General features: G+C 48.1%; 2 protein-coding genes and 1 non-coding gene across 22 annotated transcripts in view; 2 read left to right on the top strand and 1 right to left on the bottom strand.

The window, feature by feature from the left end:
* Ep400 (E1A binding protein p400) overlaps positions 1-1835 on the top strand; it is a 106555-nt gene extending 104720 nt beyond the window's left edge. For 17 of the 19 annotated variants that reach the window (XM_006535277.4, XM_017321133.2, XM_030254870.1 and 14 more), the window contains one exon: positions 134-1835. In XM_006535277.4, coding sequence (XP_006535340.1) covers positions 134-406 — 273 coding nt within the window. In that variant the 3' untranslated portion in view covers positions 407-1835. The remainder of the gene's footprint in view (positions 1-133) is intronic. The other 2 variants (XM_006535276.4, XM_006535271.4) reach the window with 1 other exon arrangement.
* Mir7026 (microRNA 7026) lies at positions 67-133 on the top strand. Its single transcript, NR_105993.1, has one exon. It is a non-coding gene; the product is annotated as a microRNA 7026 (primary transcript).
* A 1353-nt stretch (positions 1836-3188) lies between the features above and the next one.
* Positions 3189-12776, bottom strand: Ddx51 (DEAD box helicase 51). Of its 2 annotated transcripts, none has more exons than XR_880400.3 (15): positions 12420-12776; positions 12197-12330; positions 11590-11740; positions 11194-11339; positions 11045-11116; positions 10795-10901; positions 10535-10638; positions 10303-10448; positions 9976-10168; positions 9762-9877; positions 9567-9683; positions 9291-9392; positions 9057-9120; positions 8823-8957; positions 3189-8627 (listed from the first exon to the last, which is right to left on the bottom strand). XR_880400.3 is itself a non-coding variant. In NM_027156.3 (15 exons), exons 1-15 carry the CDS (start codon positions 12718-12720, stop codon positions 8601-8603), a joined length of 1920 nt encoding a protein of 639 aa, NP_081432.2. In that variant the 5' UTR covers positions 12721-12757; the 3' UTR covers positions 5712-8600. The 2 variants fall into 2 exon arrangements, 1 of the variants encoding a protein (NP_081432.2); NM_027156.3 differs by having other exon boundaries at positions 5712-8627; positions 10535-10643; positions 12420-12757.
* Positions 12777-12800: the final 24 nt, after the last annotated feature.

The raw sequence follows: 12800 nt of genomic DNA, 5'->3' as shown, positions 1-12800 counted from the left end.
TTTCACTTTAAGTTGCCTGTTGATTTGAAGAAACCAAATGAAGTTACACTGGCCCAAATCCTTCGCTGCGTTTCTGAGACCATGGGGTATATGCAGTGGTTCTGGTAACATGTGCTTTCTGGTCTTGGCTTAGGCTTCTCCACAGACGGTGACGCTCACACAGGCAACGGCAGCAGGGCAACAGGTACAGATGATCCCAACGGTGACTGCAACAGCCCAGCTGGTGCAGCAGAAGCTCATCCAGCAGCAGGTGGTGACGACAGCCTCAGCATCACTGCAGACCCCTGGTGGCCCAAGCCCAGCACAGCTTCCAGCCAGCTCTGACAGCCCAAGCCAGCAGCCAAAGTTGCAAATGAGAGTTCCTGCTGTGAGGCTGAAGACGCCCACCAAACCTCCATGCCAGTAGGATGGAAATTGGTTGATACTATGTTAGGCTGTCCTGGCAGAACTCTATACTGTTTGTGGACTCTGGGATCTGCTGCCTATAGGGTGGCTGGCTACACAGTTGTTTGACTTTGTCCTGTGTACATGTGACAGTGGCAATCCATGGCAGTGCACAGTTTCTCTTAGTGTGCACAGCTCAGTACTTGGTAGGACTCCATATCCTACCATTGTTGGATACCACTACTGTTCAGCACATGCATTGTAGTCCTTCAGCAGGAGAGATCCAAGTCTCTTTCCAGAGCCTCCACTCTGGTCCTCTCTCTTAAAGTGCATATACCCTTCTCAGTATGGCTTTTGTTACAGGCACCCATCTTGCCCCCGTGAACATTAGCTTTGATTTGAATGATGCTCTGGGGCTGATACCATCTCTGTATAGTAAGTTTGTGTTTAGACACATTTTACTAGGCACCTCCGTGGATCCTTTACAGTGTTCTTGTGACAAGCTAGTGTGGGTCTCAGGTGCTGTAGCCTGGTGGAGTTGAAACCAACGTTACTTTCCCTTACTTTTCTCCTGGTCTAGGCTTAGTCTGGGAAGCCTAGTATTTGCTTAGGAAGGCATCATTTGGTCCACCCCACCCCTGGCAGCACTTTATCAATTTCAGATGTCATGGCTGAACTGTTGTGCCTGTTACGGCCCATTGCAGTTGAAGGGGTTAGTTAAAATGAAGCCAAGTCCTATCTGTGTTTACTCTTCTTACTATTGCAAGGTGACTATGCCAGAGCGGAAGGTCCATGTTCCACATCAGTGCTGATGCCTGTCCTCTGGCCTGAATTGCCTGTGCTGTCATGTTAGCACTGCAGCCTGGAAGTGGTTGTGTTGTGTGCCATCATGTCTATCCCACTGTTTGTGTCCTGTGTGGGCAGGAATGTGACAATACCTGATGCCACCCAGAACTCACTTTTGAGCTCTTAATGTGAAACATGGGGAAAGTAGCAGGTGTTGAAAAACAGAAGAGGTCCTGTATGCAGTCTCATAAACAAAACCCCATCATTTTGTCTTGGTGTGTGCTGTGTTGGGAAGCTTTGGAGGTTCCTAGGTACCTGGTATCTGGCTCCCAGCAGCAGCTCCTGTTCCTTGTAGATCCATGGGCTCCTTTGTGAACAACATACCTTTTTCTCCATCCTTCTCACTGTGGTGGCAGCCTTCTTCAGTGTGCCCAAGCCATGTTTGGTGGGACCCAAAAGGCAATGTGAGAAGCAGAGTCTTCATTTTTGGCAGTTGCTTTTGTTTATTTTTCAACCAGATAGCTGTTGTGTTTTTTTAAAAATGTAAGAAACAGGACTGAAATTGTAAATACTTTGTAAACACAAGCATTTGTACTTGAATAGGATTTTAAAAGGACAAGATGTCCTACTAAGCAAAGGCTAATAAATAACCTTTCTACACCTTTCTTGTTCTGTCTTAATAAACAAAAGGAGCAATGTTGGCACCAAAGGCTTTCAGTCTGTATTGCTCCAAAGTCATGGCCAAGGTCTTCCTCTTTAGCTACCAGGCAACAGGACTGCACCAGGAATAGAAATGTCCTTATGAGCACAGTCCCCCTTCTACCCTAGATGATCAGGTGACCCCAGTGTAGAGCCATACACAGCCCTATCCTGGACACCTTCCATTAGGATACTGGAAAAACTGCTTCATTTCTGCTTAGACCTATCAAGCAAAATCAGCTCTCACACCTCTTCCTTCGGGTTCTGCTCTTCCTTCGGGTTCTGCTCATGCCCAGCCTCATGCAGGCAGATCCCCAGGTGGCCCTCAACCTAGCTGGCCCCATGGTCACCACCTCTTCTGGTATGTCCACTACCATCACCAGATGCCATCCTATACAGACCCAGACAAACCAAGTCAGTTGTGTCAGATGGTATTTTGCTGGGGCACAAATGAAGCAGAGATGTTTCTCTAAGGCAGACATGTGAAGGATTGGTTCAAAACATTGAGTTGCTGTGTTCCACTTGTCATGACCTTGCTGAGCTGGACCACATCTGATACCCCATTTGCAGATCAACACAAAGTGACCCCAAGAACTCACAACCAGATCCAAATACCAGATAACCATATCAAAAACACTGCCAGAGAACTTATTCCTGATGCCAAGGACCCACTGCAAAAAAAACAAACAAACAAAAACTTTCTCCAAAGCCAATCATACATTAGTAAACAAAGTCTAATTTGTGTCTCAACAAATTCTATCAGACCTTCAAATAACTAATACCAGTACTACTCAAGTTATTCTGGAAAGTAAGAAAGGAGGGAACAATAAATTATTTCTTGAATTCAGTTTTAGCCTGATGCCAAAAGCAAAGATGCACCCAAAAAAAAAAAAAAAAAAAAAAAAAAGCCAACCTCTTAACATATATGTAAAAATTCTCAAATATTTAAAACTAAATTTGTAATTTTTTTAAAGATACACCATGATCAAGATGGCTTCATCCCAGACATGCAAGGATTATTCAGCATGGGTCAGTCAATAAACTTAATACACCACACATAATCAGACTCAAGGACAAACCACATGATCATCTCATTGGATTCAGAAAGGGCCTGTGACAAAATCCAACATTTCTGTGTCCTGGAAGGGGAACATGTTTCAACATGATAAAGGCAAAATAAACCTAAGCTAAATAGAGAAATCCTCAAAACATTTCCACTAAAACGAAACAAGAATGTCTACTCTCCCTTCTCGTGTTGGGTATAAAACTTGGAATCTAAGTGGAGAGACAAGTGAAAGAGACACAACAAAAATAGGAAATGATGTCCAAGAATTATATGATTTTATACATAAATTATATATGGATTCAATTTTATACAGAAAATACAGACTACACACACACATCAGTAACACCATTAACTGATAAATAATTCTAATCAATAATTCAATCCTGAACAGTGAAAGAGCTGCTGAGGGTATCTCCACCCCCAATTTTAAAGTCACACTATGGAGCTATAGTAGTAAAACCAGCATGGCACTGGCATAAAAAGGCACATTACCCAATGCAGTAGAACTGAGGACCCAGGTAAGTCCACACACCCCACCACCATCTGAGTTTTGATAAAGGGAACAAAGATACCAGAGGAAAGACATCTTTAATAAATGATGCTGGTCAAACTGAAAAGCAGGATGTGGAGTAAACTGGAATCTTATCTCTCACCCTGCCAGACCTCAACTCCAAATGGATCAAAGGACCTCAGTGTAAGGCATGATACCCTGAATCTGATAGAGGTCGGGGGTGGGGCAGAATAAACTTAAAAGCACACAGAAGGACTTTCTGGACAGAACCCCAGTAGTGCAGGCAGTAAAACCATGGGACCTCATAAAACTTAAGGTTTCTGTACAACAAAGGGACAGTATCATTCATGTGAAGAAACAACTACAGAAGGAGAAAAGGTCTTTACCAGCTACACATCTGGTAGAGAATTAGTGTCTAGAAGACACAAAGAACTAAAAAAAACTCTCAAAACATGGACTGGGGAGCTAACAGCAGTTAGAACACACAGCCATTAGAGAGAACCTATGCTCACATACCACACACATAAGCATTAAAAGTCTTTTAAAAATCAAAACAAAACAAAAAACCCTAAACCTAAAAAACAAGCAAGGAAATAAGCCAATCTTTAAAATACAGCAAAGGCTGGGCAGTGGTGGCACACGCCTTTAATCCCAGCACTTGGGAGTCAGAGACAGGAGGACTTCTGAGTTCGAGGCCAGCCTGGTCTACAGAGTGAGTTCCAGGACAGCCAGGGCCACACAGAGAAACCCTGTCTCGAAAAACAAAAATACAGCAAGGAACTAAAACTTCTCAAGACATACAGTGGGCTGGAGAGATAGCTCAGCTGTTAAGAGCAGACAGAAGACTCAGACACATAAGTAAGCTGGGCTGGGCAGGACATGATGGCTCTAGCCCTTAATCCCAGCTCTTGGTGGGCAGAGGCAGGTAGATCTCTGTGAGGTCATGGTCTGCTGGGTCTACACAGAGGACTCCAGAACTGCCAATGAGAGAACCCTATATCCAAAAAAGAAAACAAGACAAAACCTACCTCAAAAATATTTTTTTTAATGAAATGTCTGAAAAACATGTTGACCACCCTGAGCCATCAGGGAAATGGGAAACAACTTTGAGACTTCAAATATCTTACACCACTCAGAATGGACAAGGTTTTTAAAAATAGACAGTAGAACCTGGCATGACTGTAGAGAAAGGGGATCATCCTTCACCAGTTTGAGTACAAATTGATACAACCACTGTAAGTCAGCATGGCAGTTCCTCAAAAAGTTGAGAATAAAGTTACCCCATGATGCAGCTACATCCTTGGGCATATACCCAAGCTTCTATTATCTACTTCTCCAGGGTGCTGCTTCTCCATGTTAATTGCTCTATTCACAATAACCGGGAAATGGAAACAGCCTAGAAGCCCATCAACTGATGAAAAAAATGCACCTTTACACAATGGAATTTTCAGCGGTTTTAAAACATCATTCGAGCCGGGCGTAGTGGCGCATGCCTTTAATTCCAGCACTCGGGAGGCAGAGGCAGGAGGATTTCTGAATTCGAGGCCAGCCTGGTCTACAAAGTGAGTTCCAGGACAGCCAGGGCTATACAGAGAAACCCTGTCTCGAGAAAAAAAAAAAAAAAAAAGCAAAACAACAACAACAACAAAACATCATTCAAGTGATTAGATATGGCTGGGGCTGAATACAGCTCAGCAGTTAAGAGCACTGACTGCTCTTCCAGAGGTCCTGAGTTCAACTCCCAGCAACCACATAGTGGCTCACAACCATCTGTAATGGCATCTGATGTGCTCTTCTGTGATTAAAGGCCTTTTAAAAGACCTTCTGTAGATATGTTTTATGTAGCCCTGATTGTCCTGTAACTCATTCTGTAGACCAGGTTGGCCTGAACTCAGAGATTCACCGTTCTCTGCCCCCAAGTGCTGGGATTAAAGGTGTGGGCCACCAAGCCAGGCACCAACCGTTTCCTTGAAAATTATAATTTTTTTCTTCAACATATCCATGTACAACTGGTGCCCTTTGGTGCCCTTAGAGGATATTAGAGCCTCTGGAACTGGAGTTGTAGACAGTTGTAAACCATGTGGGTTCTAGGAACCAAACCAAACCCTATTCAAGTAAATGCTCTTAACTGCTGAGCCTTCCCTAGTTGCTCAACCACTTTCTGATTAAATCTCAGGCTTACTCCATGAAATAGTAGGTGCTGTTAATGGAGCCAAGAATCTGTGGCTGTATAAGTCACAGGCTTGAGCACAGGGTAAAATGAGCACAGGGTAAAAAATGACTTTTAATGACACTGCTATCCCCATAGGTAGGTGTACTGCCAACTTTCATCAGAAAAGCTTTCAGATGACAGCTGCTCAACAAGTCCAGAGTGAGAGTGTGTGTGTGGAGTGTTGACCTCTAAGTGGAACATTTCACACCTCTCTGTCCAAGCTCAGGGATCTTTAAGGAAGAGGGTACAAAAAAATTTAAGAGCCAGAGGCAGTACATAACTTCAAGGGAAAATGCTTTCAAGACACAATAGAGCAGTAAGGCATATGAACTCACAGAGACTGTGATGGCATGCACAAGACCTGTATAAGCTGAGGAACTACTGTTATTACTGCTACTGAAAGAGGGACTCAGTTTTCTTTGGTAGTGTGACCCCTAGTAGGCTGACCACATTGCAGGGCAGGAACCACACTCCATAATACAAATCAATTCAATGGGTTTAAACAACAACAGAAAACCTTGGGGCTAGATGGGTGGGGAGGTGAGAGTAAGGATGGATATGGGAGAAAAGGGTGTGTGTGTGAATATGATCAAATTTCACTGTATGAAATGCTGAAAGCATTAGTAACACAATGTTGATTACTCAAAAGGAAGTCTGACCTTCAGACCAGACTTCTCATCAGCAAGATCTTTCAGTTTTGGTCTGTGAAAATCCTAGCTCTAATAACTCACATTAAAACCATCTGTATCTGGCTAGGAGTGAAGGTGGCACAGGCCTTTAATCTCAGCATTCAAGAGGCAGAGGCAGGAGAGTTCAAGGCTGCTGGTCTACAGAGCAAGTTCCAGAACAGCCAGGCTATGCAGAGAACCCTGCTCAGTAAACAAACATTTTTTTAAAAAAACCAGCTGTTTTCAAAAATCAACTGTGACTACCCTGTGAGAGATCAGTATTTACCCATAAAGGCTGTGATTTAAGGGACACAATGATGGGCTGGAGAGATGGCTCAACAGTTAAGAACACTGGCTGCTTTTCCAAAGGACCCAGGTTCAATTCCCAGCACCTAAATGGTAGATCATAATTGACTGTAACTCAGTCCCCCTCTTCTGGTTTCCATAATGGACTGCAAACACATGGTACACAAATAAACATGCAAACAAAATAAACATTAAAAAAAAAAAAGAATCAGAATGACACCGGCTACTTTGACTCTCTCAGTTTTGGGTACTACTCCCCAGTGAGCAACCTCCCACACAGCAAGAGGCTAGGGTCAGATGCAAATTCCACAGAGCTATGGTCCAGGGCAGAGAAAGCTGTAAGGTAACCACTACAGGCCTGGGAAACAAACAGGCCCTATAGTGTGATGAGTGAGTTACTCCAAATGTTTCACTGTCTTGTGTCCTCCTGTGGGGTAGCTTCAGTGGCTTCTACCTGGCAGGGTTAATGTTGACATGAGCCCACGTTTGTTTCGGTGCTTCTGTGGAAACTATTCCCCCAGTTTTAACCTCTTCTGCAAAATGCCTGATGCTGTTGTCAGTCTTGAACCTCCCACAATGGCTTTGCCTACTTTATTCCTACTATTAGGCTCTACCTAAGATTTTGTTAGAAAACAGGCATTTCCTTAAAACAAGCTTTGGAAAAACATTTCCTGGGCCCAACACACATGAACCAAACCTCATAACTGCAATCCTCATGCACTTTATATATCGGTTTGGTCTAATTACAAGTTATTAAGCTTGTTCTAACACTGTGAACACCCAGTCAGCTATCCTAGCATCTATCCCTTTTAGTATCACCAATTCAGATAGAAAGCCAGCACATGATCTTACTAACCTAATCTTGGCAGACAGTGTTTGGGAGATCTCTGGGTGTAGGGGAAGGGTCTGATCCTGTGAGAAAGAAAGTGATGCTAGCTTGGGTCTAGGGCAATGCATGTTCTGAAAGGTCACAGAAGAGGCAAAACCAAGGCAACTGGAACAAGGCACCAGTAAGGGAAGCCAGGGCTGTGGTAGCTTCAGATTTAAAAAGGACTTGGACAGGGACACAGAGATGGCTCAGTAATTAAAGCTCTTGTAGAGGATCCAGCTTACAACTGCCTGTAGTTCCAGTTCTAGGGGATCCAACAAACACTTCTGGCTTCCTTGGGCACTAGGCATATATGCTATACAGACATACATGCAGGTAAACACTCATATATGTGAAATTTAAAAGGGAGGGAGGCCTGGTTAAAGCTGTGGGAAGCTTCCCCTTATCCAAGTTCCAAGGGCCTGAAGATAGTACCCGTAGCCTGTGCCTAGGTGTTCTGGGTTAGAGGAGTAGTTAAGTGGCTGTGTTGGAGCTATCGGGAATTTGTATAGGTTCAAGTGATCCATTTATTTTTTTCTGAATACAAATGAAAATGTTTATCTTTTTTGATACACTGACTTTTTAAAAACAGGCCTTCTTAAAAGCACAGGTAAGCGCTAATTCTCCTTGACTATATATATTCAGGGAAGGACTCTCACATCATTTAAGAACTTAAATGGGTGGGAGGCTAATTATAAAGTACAATCTTGAAGACTAGTAGCCAAGGAAGTATCTTCAAGGCTGCTGCCAACCTGTTCTTGGGCTCCAGTGACTTGCCTGGGGCAGGCTCGCCATAGCTTCTCTGTAGACAGGAGACGCTAACGTATAAGCACTTTGATCACCACAGTCCAGTCACCATAGTGTTTGCTCACACTCCAGAAGGCATCCTTCAGCTTCACCTGAGCTTATTTCCCAAGACCAACTGGACACCAGCAGTCCAACCCGAGAGCCATTACTTTTCAGGACGAGGCCACCATCTAGGCTGCATCAACCAAGACGACCAGATGCCCACGGCACTGGGGAGAAGGGTTGTTTCCACTGGAACCCCAAGGAACTTATCTTCTGTTCGCACGATCTTCCCTCCAGGGCCCTGTTCTCATCTAGGCTGCCTTCAGTTTCTGCTCCTCCTGTGGAGGGAAAACGAGCTTTGCACCATTTCATCCCTACTGCTAGCTACAGCCCCCTAGCCCTACACCTGAGAGACAACAGACATCATGCTAAAGGAGGCACCTCCCATGGCATGAGGCTGCTTCCTGCTTGCCTCCCTCTCCTGTGTGTGATGGCATTTCGAGGGCAGAGCCTCCACTTGCAGAAGGCCTCACCTTGACAGTTTTCTCCAACTGAGACAAGGCTGTCTCATAACGAGCAACCAGCGGCTGCAGGAGCTTCCTGGGGATCTCATGGTGTGTCAGCTCAGGCACCCCAGCTTCTGACACCATCTGAAGGAACTTCCTTTCCTGGAAGGGAGGCGTTTCATGGGAAGGAGTCTGATCAGGCCGGCATCTGTAGCAGCTTGGCTCTGCCCATGACGTCTGCTAAGAACTAAACAATCTTACCTGCACTTTCAAGAGAAGTGTGAATGCCTGTCCAGTTTTCCCGGCTCGAGCTGTTCTCCCGACCCTGAAACCGAGCACGAGTGTTTTTGGACAGTGGCTCCTGGCCCAGAGACCTGACAGGACAGTGCCTCTCTTGGCCATACTGTACATGACCATCATGCAGGGTGATCCTACATAGGATGACCAAGAATCCGTAATGTGGCCTATCAATGGCCACTGCCAAGTACCCCTTACCTGTGCACATAGGTCCTCAGATATTGTGGGGCATCGTAGTTGATCACCAGCTCCACACCCTGCACATCAATGCCTCGAGCAGTAGCATCTGTGCTGATAAGGCTGATGAAACACAGGCAGTAGGGCTGAGGGCCAGGAACAAACATCCACCCCTGTGCCTACTCCGCCAGGGTTAGTTCCAAGTCCCTCTTGGAAATCAGCTGCTCGGAAACTAGGGGGTCCCAACGACAACCCAACTCTATAGAGTAGGTCCTATCTTGTTTCCCTGGTACTCACAGCTGGATCTTTCCTTGTTCAAACTGCTTCAAGATTTTCTTCCTTTGGCCAGGCCCATAGCGGGAGGAGAATTCAGCCACACTCACACCCCCAAAAGCTTGTGCTAATAGGTACAGCCTGGGCAGAGAAGAAATAGAAGCCAGGTGTTACGAGAGTCTAGTGTACATTGGCTCCACCCACCTTAGTTCACCTTACCTGTGGGAGTTTTCTCGGGAGTTGGTGAAGCAAAGAGCCCTTGAGCAGCTCATCCTGAGGACCAGGTGTAAGACAATGAGTGGCTTCGAGCTGAGTCTACACGGCACATAGTGATGCTGTGGGAGATGGACAGCAGGCGCTAGCCAGGAGCCCTGGACCTAGGCACCAGCCTGCCCCCACACCCTAGCCTGCTCCACAGGTCCTCCTTGCTCACCGTGAGCCCCACGGGGAAGGTGTACTTCCCCGAGTTTTCATCCACCTCAGCTGTGTCTTTAGGACTTTGTTGTCCCAGCCTTGTGGAGAAAAGCCGTGGCTGGTAGAGGCCAAGGCGCTGCAGCTTCTCGGGGTCCTGGGTCAGTGTGGCTGAGAACAGTAGCTTCTGCAGAGGCATCTGGGGGACACAGGTGCTGGAAAAGGAAGGGCATGTAAGGGTGACAGATTTCCTTGTGCCACCCCGATCCCTGTTATAGACAGGGCCAGCCAGGGAGCTGAGAAAGAGAGCAGCACCTGGAGGAGCCGGCCCTCATGCAAGGCAGGGTACCTGGCAGCAGTCAGAGCCTGGGGCTGTGTCCTCTGGAGCAGGGCACAGGAACCCGTGGGGCCCTCACTGTAGAAGGCTGCCGCCACCACTCGTGGCAGCCAGGACTGGTGCATGCTGTCTATCATCCGGTCAGCCTCATCAATGATCTATAGCAGACAAGAGCCAGGGCTGGATGAAGACTCCCTGTCGAGATCACCCCAGCTAGAGGCTCAATGTCCAGACGGTGGCCTACCAGGAAGCGGAGCTGCTGGAGGCTGAATCCTGGAGTCTGGTCAATGTGGTCCACCAAGCGGCCAGGTGTGGCCACCACAATGTCGGCCAGGCAACGGAAACCATCTGCTCTGCAAACCACAGAGACTCAGAGGAAGGAAGCGCCTCCCGGGGCCATCTAACGCCAAGCTCGCATGTAAAGCACGGACACCACCCCAACCAAAGGACACCAGCTGGGCTGAGGAATGACCTCTTCAAGAGGCCACCGCCTGGCACACCTACGTCTTCTGGACAAGACTCTCCTGCTCCTTAGCCAGCGACTTCTGTCCAGTCACCAAGGCAACCCTCAGAGGCGTGGTGTCTGTGTAGATGTTGAATACTTTGCTCACCTGCAAAAGGAGTCCGTCACTGGCCTAAGGCAGACTAAGCAAAGACCCTTGAGTGTGACTCAGGAGGTCAAGAGGTAAGTAGCATGTATATGCAGGGCGACTAGAGATGGGGATACAGACTTCTGGACGCAGAGCTGTAATACCTGTTGGGCCAGCTCCTTAGTGGGAAGTACAACCAGTGCACGGATGTGGCAGACCACTCGATGCAACAGGGCCTGCAGAGACAGAGACCATCTGTGCCACTGGGACCCTCCCTGTTGTGCTACAGCGGGGAATCTGCCCTCATACTCACCTGTACCACGGGGATGACAAAGGCCAGTGTTTTCCCACTGCCCGTTGGGGCAGAGACGCAGAGGTCACTAGGTTGGTAGCCACCTCTGCCTATGAGAAACCCATGGTCAGCACTTTCGAGGAGGGCGGGAATCACAGCTGCCTGGACTGGAAGGAGAGAAGGAAAGGAGTGTGTCAAGTATAGGCCGTGTTATACCATTTCACCCAGGAATTCTCCCGGACAAAGATGCCACCAGGGCTGGAAAATTGTCAAGGACCTGAACCCAAGAATATGGAAGCTCGCTGATCTGATGTGTAGTGGGGACCCCTAAACCACAACCCTGACACTACAGCTCTAACAGCCCAGGGAAAGCTGCCTCGGGGAGTTCACCCCATCATTTGTCCAAGGCTTAGGCACCTGGAAAGTAGGAAGTGATGCCATTAGCTCTCAACTGCTTCTGCAGGTCAGGGTGAACCTCAGGGATGTCCTCAATGGGAGTGAGATCTTCGGTGACACTCTTTTTGACACAGCTTGGCTTAGCCAACCATGCTGGCAGGAAAGGCTGAACCTGAAAGCAAGAAGCAGCGCAAACGTCCCCCAGAAGGCTCCAGGCTTGTGGAGTCATTAGAAACCAGGAACTACAACATTAAGAGACCCTAACCAGTCTTTCTTCAACCCTTCACCACCTCCCACTCTGGCAACCTTTGGACAAGACACCCGGACCAGCAGACACCCTATCCTAGTGCACTAAACACAATCTGGATACTTTGCCTATAAGCCTACCAACCCAGCAAACTGTCTTCATGCACCAAGAAATGTTGCTTTCAACAGGGACAGCAAGGCACGCCACGGGGCTTATCCCAAAAGTTCTTATCCGTCTGGATTTCAGTTTCAAGAGTGTCCCATGCATACCTCCCACTTTCAGTAGTTAAGGTCACGTAACAAAACGAAATCCCCCCCACCCCCCGGCTAAGAACTGAAGAGTCCCGGGAGGACAAAAAGAACCGCGCACAGGCTCACTCACCTTCGGCGTCTTTCTTCTTGCAAAGTCCCCCAGCACCCGGCCTGGAGCCGGGGGTCTCTGGACATCCTCCTGAGGGTTCGCACCCGGGTCCTCTGCGCCGGCACTGAGCTCCTCCGGAGCCTCCTCACCTCTCCCTGAGCGACACAGCACAACGTAGGGGGATGTCAACCCAGCAGCACAGAGAGCCTCCATGCCCCGTCCACACTGCGCACTCACGGCCCACCTGCGTCCACGTCCTTGTCCGCTTTCCGCCGCTTCGCCCTAGGAGCCTCCGAGTTCGGAGTCGCCGAGCCGCTCACCCGACGCCGCCGTCGGGGCCGCCGTCGCCGCTTGCCTGCTGCTGCCGCTTCCCCTTCCCCGGCCGTTCCTGTGGTCTCGAGCTCCGGCTCCCGCTGCTGTCGCTCACGGGCTCTGTTCTGCAGCCGCTCGAGCAGCACTCGAGCCCGGCTGCCCGCCTCTGCGTCCGTATCCCCCTGCCCCGCGGCCTCTGGGCCCGCGTACCGCGCTATGTGGAACAGCGCCATAGCTGCCCCACGCCGCGGTTCCTCTCCGGCGCTCTTTGATGACGTACGCCGCCCCGCGACCTAGAGGCTCGGGTGACGTC

This window comes from Mus musculus, chromosome 5, assembly GCF_000001635.26.
Source record: "Mus musculus strain C57BL/6J chromosome 5, GRCm38.p6 C57BL/6J".
Classification (NCBI taxonomy): Eukaryota; Metazoa; Chordata; class Mammalia; order Rodentia; family Muridae; genus Mus; species Mus musculus.
The sequence above is the reverse complement of the archived record's forward strand: the minus strand, read 5'-3'. Positions and strand labels throughout refer to the sequence as shown.